The sequence below is a fragment of the Rhododendron vialii genome, chromosome 5a (genome assembly GCF_030253575.1).
Source record: "Rhododendron vialii isolate Sample 1 chromosome 5a, ASM3025357v1".
In the NCBI taxonomy this organism is placed as follows: domain Eukaryota; kingdom Viridiplantae; phylum Streptophyta; class Magnoliopsida; order Ericales; family Ericaceae; genus Rhododendron; species Rhododendron vialii.
The window spans coordinates 14,513,680-14,532,482 of record NC_080561.1 but is presented as its reverse complement, the minus strand read 5'-3'; the positions used below and the strand labels follow the sequence as shown (position 1 = coordinate 14,532,482).

The 18,803-nt window shown below is 38.1% G+C and overlaps 1 protein-coding gene across 2 annotated transcripts; it reads left to right on the top strand.

The window, feature by feature from the left end:
• Window positions 1–5,140: 5,140 nt before the first annotated feature.
• On the top strand, window positions 5,141–13,207 carry LOC131326898 (uncharacterized). 2 transcript variants are annotated; one of them, XM_058359805.1, is made up of 6 exons: window positions 5,141–5,507; window positions 5,615–5,855; window positions 10,096–10,231; window positions 11,070–11,161; window positions 12,618–12,741; window positions 12,832–13,207. In XM_058359805.1, the coding sequence occupies exons 1-6, from the start codon at window positions 5,435–5,437 to the stop codon at window positions 12,916–12,918; spliced, it is 753 nt and encodes a 250-aa protein (XP_058215788.1). In that variant the 5' UTR covers window positions 5,141–5,434; the 3' UTR covers window positions 12,919–13,207. The 2 variants fall into 2 exon arrangements, with proteins under 2 accessions (XP_058215788.1, XP_058215789.1); XM_058359806.1 differs by lacking the exon at window positions 5,141–5,507 and having other exon boundaries at window positions 5,753–5,869.
• Window positions 13,208–18,803: the final 5,596 nt, after the last annotated feature.

Genomic DNA, 18,803 nt, shown 5'->3' with positions numbered 1-18,803 from the left:
TACTAGGTGATGACTCTATTTGAATCCTATATTTTCTTTTCTTTTCTTAAATATCACCTTGTTTTGGATCAATAAGAGGAATTGTTTTTCTTGTAGGATTTTGTGAAAAATTAAATTATGAATGGCACATTTTATTTATGACCTGCCATGGTATTTTTTTGTCATTTAATTTTTATGTTAGATGCTTGGATTGGTTTTTAGTCACCTGCTAATGCTATACTTGATAAATCTTAGAGCATGATGAAGCGGAGAAAATGGTCCATGACAAAATAGAAGATGAAGTGGAAAAGGAAAATGTGGGGGAGGGAAATGGAAAGAGATTAAAAAGTAGAAAATGAAGTGGAGGGAAAAGAAAATTAATTGTTGTTGGACTTTCTTTTAGAAATTGTTGGAAAAATATTCCATATTTGTTGCACCTTAACTTGTGCCCCGGAGGCACTTGTAGCAGAATCGTAAAAAAAATTCCTTCTCATTTCGCTATCATTGTCCTTTCTTTTCTCTCATTTTCTTTAGATTCCAAATAGAGTATAACTTTCCCTTCCATTTTCTTCGTAATTATATTCTCTTCTTTTCCATTTCTTTCCTCCCACAGTACCGCCTTAACAGCCCCACTTGAGTGATAAATGAAAAAGAAACAGGTGTAGTTTCACTTACTAACGAGAAAATAAAAGAAATGAGTATGTTTTCTCATCATGTCATTTGGATAGACCAAATCTACTTGGGTGAGAAATGAAAAGAAACAGGTGTAGTTTCACTACTAATGAGAAAAAAAGAAGAAGAAAGTAGTATGATTTCTCATCCTCTTATTTGAATAGACAAACTCAAATATTAAAATTCTTCATATTTTCTCTTTTCACCAAATCTCACTAAAAGTGGTGAAAAATAAAAATGGTTCTAGAAGGGGGGATTTTGACTCAGTGATTCTCACCCTCAAACCTCTATATCCATTCAAACATGAGAGAGAATACCATTCATTTCTTTCCTTTTCTTTTTCTCTTAAGAACCTTCGGGCGATGTTTCCATTAACAATTTTGAGCAACATATTTACTAATATTTTAGTTTGTTATTCACATTAAGCAATAAATTTTGCATCTCGTTTACAAGTTTTGCATCTCATCTACAACTCATTAATAAGTGAAAACAACTTGACATTTTTCAACAACTCTCTCACAACAAATTTGACATTTTTCAACAACACAATTGATGCTTAAAGTTGCCTACCAAAATCCAATAAAGCGGATGTTGGTGGTTGAAAAACCTTTTTGGGAAAATGACTGGTCAGTGGCGTGGACCGGAGTTATTCCCCAAACCATGGGCTCCAGTTTCAAAAGTACCCCTGCCATGGCAAAAGGGATAATATTCACCAATACATGGTGTGGGAACTTAAAATGTCTATTTTACCCTCCTTTATATATATTTTAAAACCCTAACTCCCTCATTCCCCCCTCCCCCCCCCCCCCCCCCCCCCCCCCTCTCCAATTCCTTTCGTCTCCCCTCTCTCTCTCTCTCTCTCTCTCTCTCTCTCTCTCTATAGCAGGAGCACGATTCCCCCTCGATTTGTGTCTGTGTCGAACTGGTATGTTCCTCCCCCTCTCTCTCTCTCTCTCTCTCTCTCTCTCTCTCTCTCTCGCACACACACACATAGTTTTGTTCTGCCCTTCCGTAGGTATTCCCTCTCTCTATCTCTCTCTCTGCGCTCTCCTCTCTCTTTGGCGTTTTGTTCTCTCTCCTCACTATCTATACCGTTCTATCTCCCTCTCACTGTAATGTTCGGCCAGTTGAGATGATTTTTTGGTTGTTTTACAGATTTCGACCAATATTGTTGTGTTTGTGTGAACCCTGATTGAAGGTTTGACAGATACTACATTGGTGATTTTACTGTGTTTTCATTTGTATAAGTCCATATTTAGGTCACTTTGTTTGATTTGGTTGTTTCGTACTCCGTATTTAGTTCATATAGTTGTTTGCCAAGTGGGTTTGTACTGATACAGATATCGTGTAACCATGAGTGTTTTGGTTTTGATCTGGACAAAGTTTATGGTTTCCATGGTCGGTATAGAATTTTGAACTGTATGATTAGGTGCTCCATATGTACATTTGACCTGCAACCATGAGCTCATATTGTTTTTTGGTTGTTTTCCATGGTCGGGTCGGTTTATGGTTTCCATGTCCCGTGCCAGAATTGTTGAACACTGTGAGTTTTGTCATGCTTTGACTAGATAAAGCCATGTTGAGTATTAATTGCTAGAATCTTTTCAATGTTCTTTGTTAATTATAGTATGTAATTGTGTTGTAGCGAGCTGAAAATCAGCCTATTGGGATCTGGTTTATGAGCATGGTCATTGATTTGGTTAAAAGGTAAAGCTATTCACTCCTTTGCCCTATGCATATATCTACAACCAATTGCAAGGGAAGACCTTGCCAGGAATGAAGGAGCGAATGCTAGGGCATAGATTGTATCGTTAATAACCTACTAAGTTATGCAGTTTATTGATAAGCACCTAAGATTGTATGATTGTGGTGCTTAAGTCCCCTAGTGAGTAGTGTTCTTAGTTATAACTTGTCGTTTTTACTCAATTTTACTCGTAAGGTAGGTTGTTTAGTGTTTCAGGTAAAACGTTTCGAAAAGGCGTATTCTGACCACGAGGCTAACCCCCTGGTGGAAACTTTGCCAAGATGACCCAAGAGCGAATGCGCTTCGGGTTTTCAAACCTTGTATCTAAGGCAAAGGTTTTCTTTCGGTTTAAGCATTTATCTTTATCCTCTTTTGTGCACACATGCAAATCGATATTGATAATGAAAGTGTGGTGGTATGTTTGCTTTTTTTAATGTTTACTACAATAGTTGTCTACTAGATTACTTCTCCATATGAGGACCAACATAGCTTTATTAGACCATCTTTAATGTGTTGTTCGTGAACATTAAATTTGTGGGTGCTGTGTAATAGTATTAGTATTAAAATGTAAAATTTGCATTAAATCGGGCCAACACCTCTGACCCGTAATTGTCCCTTTTACTTATCCTCTTAATCCCAAATGATTTATAGATGGTGTGTAACATATTGTTTTCAAGAGTTTAGTGGCTTAATCTTTTTGATTAAATGACGTGGTTTTTGCATAGCATTGTAGTTGCTCCATATAAATATTTGACTTCCTACTGCTGTCATGTGTGATTTACAAATTACCTCATCCAAACAAGTGTTGTGGGTGTAGTTTAAAGGGTAACATGTTTTATTGGACTCATCGGACAATTGAACGTCCCTTATATCATGTAATTGGGTATGAATTGCGTAATGCTTATATATTTGGTTGATGTTGTGCAGCCATGTCGACGACTCCTGAGAAGTTGATGTGTTTTCGTTATTCGGGTGGTGAGCGCATGGCAAATGCGGATGGTAGCTTGGGGAAGTATATGGGTGGTGTATCTGAAGCCACAATCATTGAAGAGGGCAACCTAACCTGTCAACAGACCTAAGTTCCAATCTTCACAAAGAGATAATATTCAATTAAAACTACCAACAGGCATACCTGAATGGAAAAACCATCAAACTAGTGGCAAGTCTCTTAAACTAGCTAGTACTGTGCAAGTTCTAACTCAAAACCCAATGTACTAAAATTTGATAACACCACATTTATCCATTCTACCTAACTCAATTTTCACCACAACATTTGACAGGCAAAATGGTCTGAGAAGTTTCCAGTCTATTCATGAACAAGCAGAACCTTTGTCCCAAAATCTTACATGCAAACTTAAATGCATCATAATATCACAACAGTGTAGACCTAACCCTTTGTCACATTTTGTGCTCTTCTTTGTGCATACTTCTCTGAAGTAATTCATGCATTCTTCTGTTCACAAATTCAATGTGCATAGCAGACTTGGATTTGCTTGAATCATGGATTTTCAGAGACAAAGGAAAATTATGAGCAAAACAAAGTAATGGTCTTTACTTCATCTTTTCCTTCACAGCTACTATGAAAAGTTTTCCTTACATTTAACCACAAATTTCAGAAAAAAGCTTCATTAATGGCGTGGTTGCAAAATTGGGAGGAAAAAAATCGCCGGTTTCAGAAACAAAATTTGGAGATGTTCCAAGACCAACTCCACCCCTAACCTGTTTTTTAGACTCAGAACCAAACTATGAGTGAAAACCTCCTAAATTTCAAATCAAGGGAAACACACACCATCACATGATCAGACCAGTACAAAGAACATTGGCTTTCTATGCCTCCTTTTTGGACAAGAAAACTCATTTATGGACCTTATTTTCATTTGTAGAACGACCACAATAACATATAACACACAACACACCAGAAGTAAACCATTAATTACTAGGAACTACAATAACATATAACACACAAGACAAGGATTTACACCCATTTTTTTAAATGGAAGAAAAGGATTGAAACTTAAATGAACTCAATAACTAGGAGCTACATATGTTTGGCAAGGCCAAACTAAAGCTATGGAGCATCTAAACGTGAACATAGATGCACCATCAGGTTAGGGACCTTTAGAGTAATGCATTAATATCATCCAGTGGGTAACAAGTAGAGTCCAAGGTTAGGTATCATCCTCTTGGTGCCAGAGAGGTGGCCTACCCACGCTGACGCCGGTTTCAGGCATACCCAAACGCCGACACCGGTATCGAGCGGCAGTGTGCAGCGACTAGCGACAGAAAACCAATATGCAATTGACAATGAAAGTTACTCATGGCCAAGACTAACAACTACTAACATTGCAACTACTAACAAATTATTGGAGAACAAAACCCTAACATTGCAACCAAAACCCATAAATCACAAACCCTAACCCGAAAAAAAAACTTACATGTGAAACGGATTCAACGTGATTGAAATGGATTGGGACGGAATCAATGGCCAGAGGAAGTATGCGCACGTCTTCGATTCTTCTGGAGCACAGAGGAGAACAATGGAGACCAAACTAGAGAGAGAGATGTGTTGAGAGAGAGAGAGATGTCTGTGTTTGAGAGGAGAGAATGAGAAGGGAAAGAGGGTTTTAGCCCTTCTATTACAAACAGGGGGAAACGGTGTCGTTTTATATTGAGGGCAAAATTGTCCACACTGATCCACCGGTGTCATGCTCACCATGTGTTGGTCATTACAAGAGAACCTACCATGCCTGCCGTTGTCATTTGGAAATGGCACACCATCAAAGTGGGGAATAATTCCAGCCCACACCACTCTCTACCACGCCTTTGTCATTTGGAAATGGCACACCATCAAAGTGGGGAATAATTCCAGCCCACACCACTGTCCGGTCATTCTCCCAAACTTTTTTCTGACTACTCTTCACAGTTCTCCTTTCGCCCTCCTGCATCACTATTTTAGTCACAGTCTAGACTCTAGAGAGCATATATTTTGCATTGTAACCTTGTATACAGAGAGAGACAGAGAGAGAGAGGGAGAGGGAGATGAAAACAGAAGTTCCAATCCAACGCAAAATTCGTCGCTCAAAGAGACAACGTAAGCTCGCAAAACGACGAGGTAAAAGCCTAATTTCCTATCTCCATATGTCCATATACATGCATCAATCCCTTGGCACTCGAATAAAATCTTCATCTCTCTAATTCCTTTTAAAATCTTCCTGTTAGTGAAAAAAAGGGCGAAGAAGCAAGTTAAAGAAGAAGGGGTAAGCCCACTGGTGGAGAAGTACTGGTTACGGAGGTACGATCTGTTCTCCAAGTACGATGAGGGCGTGAAACTGGACGAAGAAGGATGGTTTTCGGTTACGCCGGAGGAGATTGCAGTCCGGCACGCCGAGCGGAGCGGCGGTGGAGTCGTCGTGGATTGCTTCGCCGGCGTCGGTGGGAATTCCATTCAGTTTGCTAAAATGTAAGCTCGTATGGGTACGTCAAGTATTTGGATTACATCAAACGGACCTGAATTCACAATGATACTAAGCTCACCTAGTAGTCCATGAAGATGTGGAAACTTTATATCCAACCCAAAGCCAATTGGCAATGAGTGACCTCTGGAAAGGTCCCTCGTATTATTAAGTGATCACCGATTCCATTCCATTGCAATGTGGGACTATATTTCCTTAACATCCCCTCACATGCAACCGCATTTGAGGTCTGTCAGGCGTAGCCTCTTTTTGTGTCTATCATCGTGTAGCCTTTTTGTTGGTCTATCATTTGGGGTGTGAATTATACTTTTTTTTTAAATGTGGAGTGGAATGGCCCCACTTCATGTGAAAATTTTATATCCAAGTCAAAGCCAATTGGCGATGAGTGGTGAGGTCCCTTAGGGATGGCATTCGGGGCATTCGCGGATATAGGAATTTCCGTACCTGATCCCCAAAACCGAAAGGCTACCCATATCCACCCCGATACCTGAACGGGGAGAAGAGAAATGAACCATAACCGAACCAAACGGGGTTCGGGTAATCCCTGAACCGATTGGGTAACCGAAATAAAAACTGAACAAAATTGAGATCTACTCCATGAAAACAAAACTGAATCTATTTGACTGAGATCTACTTTTCCGAACAGCGAACACCATACAAACTGAAAGTAAAACTACATGGTAGCGCAGAAGATTTTAGAAATGCTGTATCTATTGTCGATAAGAAAGCGTTATATTATTTTCTAGAAATGAAAGGCCTGTCAAAATAGGGCATTGAACTCTTGGAACGAGCTCCTTTGTTTTTCTCTTGATTTCCTCTTCTTTGGCTAACTGTAGGAGCAAAATTCAAAATGAATGTATGAGCAAAAAAAAATCTGAATTAACATCAACAGGTTGTGTGTGTGTGAGAGAGAGAGACGAAGGGAGAGAGAGAGTGAGATAAAGGAAGACGAACACACACACACACAGATGGCAGGCGGATCGGAGAATCGAGTGAGAGCTTGTCCTTCCGAAGAGAATCGATGTCTGAAGGCCGTCGAGTGGTTAATACTCTTAATCTTCAGCAGATCTTATGGGAGAGAGAGAGAGAGAGAGAGAGAGAGAGAGAGAGAGAGAGAGAGAAGAAGAAGAAGAAGAATGGGTTCAGTTCTCTCTCAAAACTTGAGAGAGAAGAATGAGAGAAGGGAGTGACTGCGGCTGTGCTTCTGTCTTTTACCCTAGATGTGATACCACATATATATAAAGGGTATTTTTGTAATTTCATTATTTCTGTTCGGTTTGGTTCGGGTATCTGCTGAACCATAACCGAACCGAACCAGTTCGGGTATCTCACATCCTCTACCATATCTGCACCCACAGGGAATTTTTCGGTTATCGTTAGGGGGAAAAAATTGGTTACGGTTCGGGTATCCATCGGTTCGGTTCAAATTGCCATCCCTAAGGTCCCTCGTGTTATTAGGTGATCACTCATTTCACTCCTAAGCAATGTGGGACAATATTTCCTTAAGCTTTGGGATATAAACATAAGGCCCAAGTTCGTGTCCTACAACAAGGCCCAGGTTCAAGTCCCAAAGCCCCTTACTGGGGCTAACCATAGTCCTAACACCATCCACATATAGTGAGACCTTAGCTTCAGTCCCGATGTGGGTGCGGTGTGTCCTCTACGGATTGTGGTGTGGTGACAGGGCAATACTCCGAAGTGACAGAGTAGCATACCTGCACCTCCATTTTAAGAACCAAAAAAGAAGAAGGAACAAATAACTACATAAATATGTTTTGACTCATTTGGTTGTTTTCACAAAACTTTCTTTAATACAGTCAAAGAACCTACAAATTTCAGATGCCGTAATACTAAAAATTATGTCAGTAGGAGTAGGCGTCTGTGACTATTTTTCTACAGTATTTTTGTATCTGTAGTGTTGATAGTGAAAAGGCTGAATCGAGTTCATAATGAAATAGGGAATGGTCTATTATTGAAGAAACAAACTGTGAGTGCATATATCTCTATTCCATTTAATAGAAAACCAATCTTGGCAAAGAAGACGCCAGGCCCTTAATGCAGACTTGATTGGGAGTCCTTTACATACTTAAGGATGTTTCAATAAATTTATTATCCCAAAAAAATAAAAATAAAAACATAGTTAAGTGTGGCATTTGGTTGGACAGTCAAGTTGGTTTGGTTTGATGACATTGTCTTGCTTATGCTTAACTTGTAGGTCTTGCCTACCTTTTAGTAGGTTACGTTGTAGATTTCTTAGTATTACCATATGTTAGTGAGCTTTGGGACACTGAGGTAACTCAACAAAGTTTTCTCTCAGTTATTTGGGGTTGGTTATGTGAGTCTCTTTAGGCTCACTCAGGTCTATCAATGCACCCCCTATCTTGTTTTCCTTTATGCCAATAATTCATATCTGCATAGGATTTTGCATGTTTTTAAACGAGTTTTTAGTTGCCTAACAGACCTCTCCATTGACTGTACTGAGACTGTACTGATCTTCCATTTTTCTTTCATTGTGGAATTCCATGGTACAAAATTGAGAATATATTCTGAATTCGCAAAATGCTTCAAGTCTTATTTGTTTCTCCTCCCAGGGGGCTTTTGGATGTTTGGTCGTATAATTTTACGAGTTTACCGATGTCTGTCGATTGTACAAGAGCATAACTCTATTTTATTCTCAAATCATTGCAAAATGCCGTTTTCCAACGACTTATGAATACGAACTTTTAATTGGCGGTCAAGTTGGAGTATTGTTTTGGATGCTTTGGTTAAGATAAGCCAAACAATGCAATGCTTGTGGGCTCTAGCCTAATGGATACCCATAGACAAACCTCCAAACATTATATAGTTATATCTCGCATGCTTTCCTGTAGTAGAAGACTTTGTAGACAATAATTATAGATTCTTGTTCTTTGTAATTTCCTTTTTGGATTCCAATATTAGTATTTTTAACCTTGCATTTGACCCTTTCTCTCTCTAAACTGCCGACGCCTATGCTCTAAGGTCTGCCTCCTCCCCCTGGTTTCACCCCTTTCTCCTCCCTCTCCTCCATCTTTCCTCTCTCTCTCTCTCTCTCTCTCTCTCTCTCTCTCTCTCTCTCTCTCTCTCTCTCTCTCCAGTTCCCCTTTTCTTCGCCCTCAGTTTGGGGCTTTTGTGATGTGCGACCGGTGTGGAGGCCATGGCCGTTTGGCCGGTGTTCCTCTTTCTAGCTCGGCTCCCTCCAAGTCCCCAGATCTGATGGCTGCATCGGTGGTGGTGCAGGGGTGCAGGGAGTGGTGTGGCTAGGGTTTAGGAGTAATAAAGGAGGAGGAGTGAAGGGTTTTGTTCTGCTGTCTGTTTTCTCCGGCTTGTCCGGATTGAGTTTCCAGTCCTGGTTTCCCCTGGATCTGGAGGGTTGAGGTGGTGGGCGAATAACACCTGCGGGGCTTGGCTCTCGGAGTTGTATAAGGGCAGGGGCTTGGCCTTGGTGCCTGGGTGTGTGTGGTGGTTTCCATTTAAGCAGCAAGGTAGGGTTAGTCGTCGGCCACTGCGATCGTAGGACCGATCCACTAGCCAATACGGATTTCTGGCTCTCGGTTTTCTCAATCGGATTGGAGCCTGTCGTGACAGCGTAGGTTTGCCTCGGAGATTCCCTCCACTGCTTTGGTGTGAGAACTCGATCGCGCCCTCAGCTGACGGTGTCTCGTATCCACGCCCGAAGACGGCAGGCATGCTTTTCGGGCAATAACCCAAGGCAATTGATCGTACACTGTTGTTTCGATATCCGTCGGCATTGATTGCTATATGTGACTTGGGTTTTCACCAATCCTTAGGGGATTGAGTGTCTGGATTTCATACTCCACTTGTCCCAACCTTTATTGGCGGTGTGAAGTCGTTCCTGGTCTTAGACATTTATCTTCCTTGTTTCATTCTTAGTTGGATGGTTTTGGTGTTTCCCTTGTCATTGTTTTCGGATGGATATCTGTAGTCCAGAATGTAAAGACATAAAGACAGATGTTAATAAATGTTCTCGATCTGGTTTTTATCATAAAGAATCTAATGTTACCATCAGCCCGAACTAACCAATCCTTTGCCGTATGGCTTCTTTGAATTGATATGAATTGTGTTCGGATAAATTATAAAAAAAAAAAGAAAGAAACCCTTGCATTTGACCAATATTTTCCTTTATGGGGACAAACTGTATCAGGTACTTGGAGGGGAGTGGGCTCATGTATTTCTGTTGTAATATAGGTGCTATCATGTTGTTGCTATTGACATTGATCCTCAAAAAGTGGAAATGGCATTAAGTAACGCAAAAGTCTACGGCGTGGAAGATTATGTTGATTTCATTGTTGGAGACTTTATCCAACTTGCTCCTTCTCTAAAGGTATGCTTTTGCTCTCCTGGAATGAGAAAATATTGGAATTTAGAAGTAAAGGAAGTTAAGATATTACTTACCAAAAAAAAAAGAAATGGCAAGATGTTTTTATTCATTTACCTGGATGCATTCTAATAAGGCTTCTATTATGATAGCGAAAATTTGAGGTCGACAATATTTTCAGCTCCCCTGCCCCCACCCATCTCTGAAAGACTCAAATGAAAAAGGTTGTACCAATTCCATGAGTTCATTTTACTGTTCGGACTGTGGTGTTGTTTTTATGTTTCTGTATATTTAAAGTGAGTTCTTATCTCTATTTTGAGCGCACACACATATACAGGGAGTGCTTAACTTGTTCTTCGATGTGGTGAGATATTTGATGGCATGTCACATCTGTAACTGTGTAAAATGAAGTGTTTTGGGCGGATCTGTGTAGAAGCAACCTGCCATAGTTTTGTTATCTTACTACTACCTATTGATTTCTCTAAAGAAATCAGTTGAAAAAACAGTAAATGGTGTTCAAGAGAAATGGAAAAGAAAAGGCAGAGGAAATGATAGACGTTATACATGTGACACAATTGTTTGCTAACAGGTTGAGGGTTCGGAAGTCCTAAAAGTGAGCTCTAGAACACATACCTTCCTTGTGAACAGAACTTGAGCTGTGTAAGAATCTAACAAACATGGAGAAACTCAGGTTTATCTTCACTGGGAAATGTAAAGCAGTAATGTTGTTAATCGAAGCTGAAAATTAGACCAAATTGGGTGATCCTTTAACGTTTAATATTACTGCTTTCCCTTCTTTTCCTGTACATAGATAGATTTAATATTCCAGTGTTTGTTTTGTTAGGGGGATGCAGTATTTCTCTCTCCACCATGGGGAGGTCCGTCATACAAAGCAACGAAGAATTTTACCCTTGATTTATTGAAGCCGAAAGATGGGTACGTGGTGATGCTCTTGTCTATCCATTCTTTGATGGAATGAAAGGTTAAATCCCTTAGGTCTTTTGCTATATCAAACTGAAAATGCAGACATTTTCACAGTCCGAGAGAGGAGGTCAGAATTGCATTAATAAGGTAGTTCATACAGAATAGTTCAAAAAGTCATGGACCTTCTCCAGTAGAGTGAACTCATGATTGTTTCGCAGCATGTTTTTAAAGTGTATGCATCTTCTTGCCATGATAAAATGCAATTTAATAAAGAAAAGGAAAAGTGATTGTGCATTAATTGGCTCGTGTTAATAGAGTGGGTAAATTGTCAGCTGTTGTTCCAAGGAGCATTTGTAGAGCATGTTTGCTTGCCTTTCCAAAAAAAAGAGCATTTGTGCTTAGGAATTTTAAGAGCCCTAGATACTTTGAACGTGTAGAAGGTTCTCTATATCTATTTACAAGGTGGTGTGCATGTGTGCTTAGAGTGGGAGAGTGGGCAGCTCCTTCGAGGGTTGCCGGGTACAACAGCCATGAGGTGAGAGGAGAATAGATGTGAGGGACAAATAGAGATGTGGGGTTGAGTGAAAAATATAGTGTAGAGCCATGATGTTAGGAGCTCGAGGGGTGGTTTTTCATCTCACATTGTAATCTCCTATTTTTCATATAGTGGAATCTCTCTCTCCCGTGGAGGAGGCATTGAGGCATTGAGTGTTTTGTGCGTGTTTATTTCTTTGTTAGGCTTCCATTGCGGGTGGGATCGAATTTATCCCAACATTTTCACCATTAGGGATTATCTTAAACCTTATTTTAGTACTTAGTAGGAAAGGGAGCTTATTTAGAATGTGGAATTGGGACGTCTGAATATGTATTTTTATGTGGTTGGTCTGAATATCTTTGTGATTAGTATGACGAATATGAAGGCTTAGTTTTGCTCTTCCATTCAGTTAAGTAAAGTTGTGCAGTTGGATTTATACGGGACGTCTCTCCTTGATCCTAACTATTAAGTAAAAGCAATTTTCGAATTTGGGTACATAAGAGGAGAATTTGATCAGTCCACTGTTTTACTAACTTCTAATGTATGTGCTTTCAAATCCCATTATCAGTAACCCAAGGGCCAAGAGAGGATGTAAACCCTAATTCATTGCTGAATAACAGTAGATGTCCTTTTATGAAACATCTGTTCGAGATAACCCTCTCTCTTGAAGCTTTGGTCAGAGAATGTTACACTGCAAGGGAGCAGATTGTTAGGTTCCTATGTCCCACTTATGAAACCACTTCCTGGATTAGCACAAAATAGTCGGAACAAATATGGCTCTCTAGATACATTGTGGCCACCAGAAACGAAAGATGACAGTCATTTGGTACTTGTTGATCCCTGCAGTATCGAGTTCTGTTTTTTGGTTTCTTATTTATCTTCTTCTTTCCGAGACATGTATCTTTATATTTTCTTCCTTATTTATTTCTGCAGGTACTCATTGTTTCAAATTGCTCAAACAATAACGCCTAACATCATTATGTTCTTACCGCGGAATGTGGATTTGCTCCAAGTGGAAGAACTTTCATGGCTGTCTTCTCCTCCATTATGTGTTGAGGTATCCATTTCACTGAATGATATATGTTCATAGGGGATGTTTATATCGACTTGCTGGGAGCTTCTTTTACATATCAAAAGCTTTGTGCAGATTGAAAAGAATTATGTGAACAGCTATTTAAAGGGCATAACTGCGTATTTTGGTGATGCTGCATTTGGGAAAATGGAATTATCTTGAACTTTTCGGGCTTTGAAGCATTCTCCTGATTAACCAGCATACAGTTTCCTGAGGGACATAACATGAAGTTTAATCTTTGTGTACAGTTTGTCTTCTCCACTAGTGACTACATTCTTGAGAGAGAGAGAGAGAGCTGAATTGGAATTGCCCTTGCCCTTGCGAGCGAGGCTGTGTAAAACGTTCATGTAGTTGAATTGTCCTTTCTCTCTGAGCTTTTGTCAAAACAAGAAATTATGGACTCCAAGGGCTTATTCAGTTTGAGTTGACTGTATTGTTTATTCAGCTTGAATTTTTATTTTTTTTTGAGCCGCTATTCAGCTTGAATTGACTGTGTTCTTTTTGCTGTATTATTTTGAATTTTGTTGAATAGCACCCACCGGCACTTATTAACACGTTTGAAATGCTTGGAGTATATTCTTTTATATTTGTAGAATAATAGAAACAACGTACAAGCTTTAGCGATTTAGACATTTTCACAGGTACTCTAGGGTTTAGACACTTTTAGGGTTTAGGATTTTAGGCACTTTTACTGGGTTTTAGTGTTTCATTAATTGGAGGTGACTTGGAGGGAATTACTTTTTATTTTCTATACCTAAACGTAAATAGCCCCCGAAATTTTAGTGTCTCCACATACTAAACTATTTTTTTTTTTGGGTCAAAAGTTATGTTGTTTCCAAAAACTAAAATATCCAAAACATTTTCTTCTACTAACTGATGTATTTTTTACCATTTATAATTTAGTGGAAACAACTTGACGTTAATAAATTACAAATAGTCCATAATTTATCGCTTAGCGGAAACGCCCCTATGAGTTTCCAAAGGAGTTGAGTTTTGTTCACCCTCTTAATAGAGGGTGAACATTACTCTCCTTCTTATTAGTTGAAATGGTATGGATTCCACTACAAAATGATGTCATGTTTACCAAAAAGGGTACTGTATGGGTGAGACCTACATCATATCAATCAATAAGAGGGAGGATAATGTTCACCCTCTTTTAAGGAGAATAAACAAAATTGCTCTAGTTTGCAAATGTATTGTTTTTACAGTCCCTCTACTGTCAGTCCCTTGGGCTGACTATAGTGTCATACACGCGCGCAACTTTTTGTACTCTGCCATGGAAGTTAAATCCTATGTCTGGGTTGTTTAGCTAATAAGCCAAGTGACTTATTTTTTGTGTCCTTATTCAAATTTTTTTTGCATTCGTTAATTTTCTGTCAATTTTTTTGGGGATTATTGCTTCGTCATGATGAGAGGAACCTAAAAATTAAGAAATTACAATTGAAATTCAATTTTTTTTGAATAAAGACGAAAAAATTGGCTTATTGGCTTATTTGTCTTTATTCAAAAAAAATTATGTTTCGATCGTAATTTTTTACTTTTTAGATTCCTTTCGTCATGACGAAATAATAATCTCCAAAAAATTGACGAAAAACTAACACATGCGAAAAAAATTTGAATAAAAATAAAAAAATAAGTTATGCAGCTTATTTAGCCGAACAACTGCATTGATGGCTCCAGCTAGTATAACACAAAATGACAAGCTTGACCCCATTCACCTTTTCCTATAGTAGAACTAGAACCAACATTTAAGAGAAATGCCAAGTGCAAAGAAAATGGGCAAAAAAAAGATCCTTAAGAGCATCTCCAGCCTTGACCCATTTTAAGACTCAAATTTAAAAATGGGGCAAAAATCACAAAAATCTCTCTCTAATCTTTGACCCAAACCCTTCCCCATTTTGGGTCTTACCCATTTTTTTGTCCAAATCTGAGACAACTTTTGCCTTGACTCATTTCTCCAACAGCTAGTTAGAGAGAGAGAAAGAGGGAGATGTGTAAAATTTGGGTTTGATTGTTGGAGATGTGTCTACCTAAAATGGGTTTTTACCCAAAATTTGACTCAAATTTGAGGAAAAATATGGGTGAAGGCTGGAGATGCTCTAAAGTGCTCAGATTTACCTCTCAGATTTACTGCACAGTAAATCTGAGCGGTTCGTGTACACTTTAAAGGTCTTTTCTTTGTCTATTTTCTTTATCCCTAGCACAACCCAACATTTAAAGGACGAAAGACCCCATCCCATTTGCGTCGTCTGCCACATGTTAAAATATTGTACAGGTTCACAGAACTCAAATCCTCCTCTTTCTGCCTTCTCTCTCTACTAAAGGCTTGTTTTGACTAAACAAAGTCAAGTGGTTTATTTTTTAATCTTATTAAAAGAAAATTTGTATTTGTTAATTTCGCATTAAATTTTTTTGAATTATTAATTCGTTTCAATGAGAAAAAGGAAAAAATTTTGATCCAAACTCAAATTTTTTTGAAATCATATTTTGGCCAAATATTTTTTGTTATCATTGATAATTTTTTTTGCATTTGGTAATTTTGCGTCAATTTTTTGTGAATTATTGCTTCGAAACCCAAGTTTTTTTAAATAATAACAAAAATAAGCCAAAAAACACCTTATTTTCGTCTTTATTCAAAAAAAAATGGATTTGGATTTTATTTCTTACTTTTTAGATTTCTCTCATCATAATCCATAAAAAATCAACACAAAATTAACAAATGCGAAAAAAATTTAAATAAAGATCAAAATAAATTCATTTTGGATAATTTGGCCAAAATAGGCCTAAAGATTTCAAAATAGGCCTACAAAATAATCTCCTTTATTTCCTACTTTATTACTCCTTCCATCCTTTTTTAAATGTCTTAATTTGACGAACATGCAATTTTAGGAATCAACTTTCAACTCTACTTTACACTTTTTCCATCTAACTTTCTCTCCACTTTACACTTTCCATATCAACTTTTACCTCCACTTTCCAAAAATTATCCTCCACTTTATCAATTAACTTTTCAAAATAGACACTTATTTTGGAACAACCTAAAATAGAATAGAGGATATTTAAATAGGGATGGATGGAGTACTTGTCAAATTTCTCTCGTCGAAACGAATCAATAATCTACTAAACTTGACGCAAAACTAACAAACACGAAAAAAAAAACTTACTAAGGACAAAATAGAAAAGCTAGACAAATATTCAGTGATGGAGCCAGAATTTAAAGATGGGATGTCGTCGTTAAATGAGAGTGCATAGTAGTTGCATGTAGTGGTGTCAAATCGGCACGGCCCGTTTAACTTCGTGCTAACCATGTTTTGTGTCGTGCTGTGCCGGCCCGTTTACTTAAATCGTGTCATGTCGTGCTGTGCCATTTGTCAATCGTGTCGTGTCATGCCGGTCTGTTTCTGAAATCATGTCGTGTCGTACAGGCCTGTTTTCTTAAATTGTGTCGTGTCATGCCGTTTTCAATCGTGTCGTGTCATGCCGGCTCATTTTCTTAAATCATGTTGTGTCGTGCCGACCCGTGTTCTTAAATCATGTCGTGCCGTTTTCAATCGTGTCAAGATGTGCCGGCTCGTTTACTTAATCGTGTCGTGTCGGATCGGGCCGTATTGTTTTAAGTCGTGTCGTTTTAGTCTGCCCTAACATGTTTGGGTTGACTTAAAGCATAACTAATCTTGCAACAGATATGCAACCATTGTATACATTTGATTTTTTGGCATATTGGAAACTCAGCGACATTGAGCAGGGATAGAGATCCTTGCATTCGCTGCATCCTCATAAAAAACAAGGGATGAGTGTGTGTGTGTGTATGTTTGAGAGAGAGAGAGAGAGAGTGTGTGTGTGTGTGTGTGTGTGTGTAACGACCTTGATTTTCGATAAATAAAAATTTCGTTAAATATTTAAATTTTATTTTAATTACTTGGATTTCTTTTAAAATTCCATTTTTATTTTTAATAATCCGTCATAATTAGATTTGAGATTTATAAAATTATATCTTTTCGTCTCGGACAATTTAGTTATTTTCTAAAGACAAGTATCACTTGTATATTTTCTTAGCAAGTTAAATAAAATTCTAAAATTATATTTCTTAGCTAGAAATTCTATATGGCAAGTAGGATTAGTTTTCAACCAATTAGTTAGGAAAACCTAACTACCATTTCACTTAATTACTTTCCCCTAACCTTAGGTGAACCTTATGAACCTTTCCAACCATACTTGAACCTTTTGGATCTAGGGAAGTAATCATTATACTTTATGTCTAGTCATTTCAACCTTACTTATCATCAATATTCTTCTACCCATTGGATAATAATTGTTAGAAAAATTTTTATTCCTTGGATAATGGACATTAGAATTTGCCAATGAATATGTGATTTGACAAGACAAATCATGGACCATAGGAAGCCATCATTTTGCTTCCAAAAGAAGCAAACTTAGACTTGTCATGCATGCAACCCTAAGACTAATAGCCTTAAACCTAATAGTTATCCTCCAAGGCTTATATATATATATATATATATATATATATATATATATATATATATATACACACATATGCACATGATTCTAGAGAGAGAGAGAGAGAGAGAGAGCCAAGAGGAGAGAGGGAGAGAGGCCGAGAGTAAGAGAGAGGAGTGAAGTGTGTGCATGTGTTTTGTACACTCTAGCAAGCTACCTCTTTTACCAATTTCACACTCAAGCCTAAGTACAATTTGACAACTCATTCTTAGACCTATTCAAGCACACAATCTTAGCCTGTAATCAACCTAGGAATTGACTACAACCTAGACCTAAGATTGACTAGACATAGGAAGACTACTCTCTAGCCTAGCTATCATTTCTTTCTTACTTGCAAGACTTGCCAACCTAGACTATAATCACCTTGATTTACCCTAGAAAGCATAAGACCCTAGTTAGTTTATAGCCTTATGCTTAAAGATTTGGAATGACCAATGAGAGAATTGACTTAGCATGCTTTCAAGCATGATTTGCAACACAATGAGAGCAAGAGAGAGAGAGAGATGGCCGGCCATATGGAGGGGAGAGAGAGCCCAAACTTTTTCTATAAATAGCACCCATCACTCACCATTCAACTCACACCTTCACCTTCCAACTTCTCTCTCTAGAAATTCTTGTATTCTTGCTTGTTCTTCTTTGTTCTTGAGTTCTTCAAGACACTCATCCTAGGCCGCCACTAAACCACCACTCGACCACCCTTTCGATCTAAAAAGTTTAGTAGTATAGTCAAGAACTAGTTTCGAGAAAAACCTTTTCTCTTTCGAAGCTACCGCAAGCTTGCCGTAGGAAGTACTCCGTTCGACCTCCGACGTATCTTCTTTCCTCCGTAGTCGTCACTACCGCCAAAAAGAACGGTAGAACTTCCTTACTCTCTAACTCTAAGTATATGTAAAATACCCCTACTTACTTACTCTAAGTATAAATAGAAGTGTGTTTATTGTTTGAATGTTAAAAATGCATAAGAACTTGAAAGATAATTGTTTTAAAGTTTTGAAAAGGAAGGGGAATATGTAGGAATGGCAACGGGGCGGGGCGGGGCGGGGTGGGTTTTTGCATACCCTGACCCCGACCCGAAAATCATTACCTGCCTCGACCCCGACTGGATTTTTTTGGGGTACCCCCGTCCCCGCCTCGATCGGGGAATGGGTTTACCTGCCCCGCCCCGTAAAAATTAAAAAAATTAAACTATAAGTAAAAAATTAAAAAAATGCAAAATAAAAATAAAAATTATCTAAAAAAATAAAAGTTTTGAAATTATTTTTGTGTCTTTTGGTATCGCGGTTTTATCTAAATTTTTAATTGCAATCAATATTTTAGATACTTCATTCCATTTCTTTATGTGTAGGATTTATTATAAATATTTGAAGAAAACTTTTTAAAAAATCCACTAAACACCAATAAATATTTATTTTTATTTCTTTTTTAAATTTGATTAGACTACTTGACATTAAAGAGACATTGTTTTTTGGATTAATGCTAAAAAAATTAAAGGACATGTATATAAGTATATATACATATATACTCCCTCC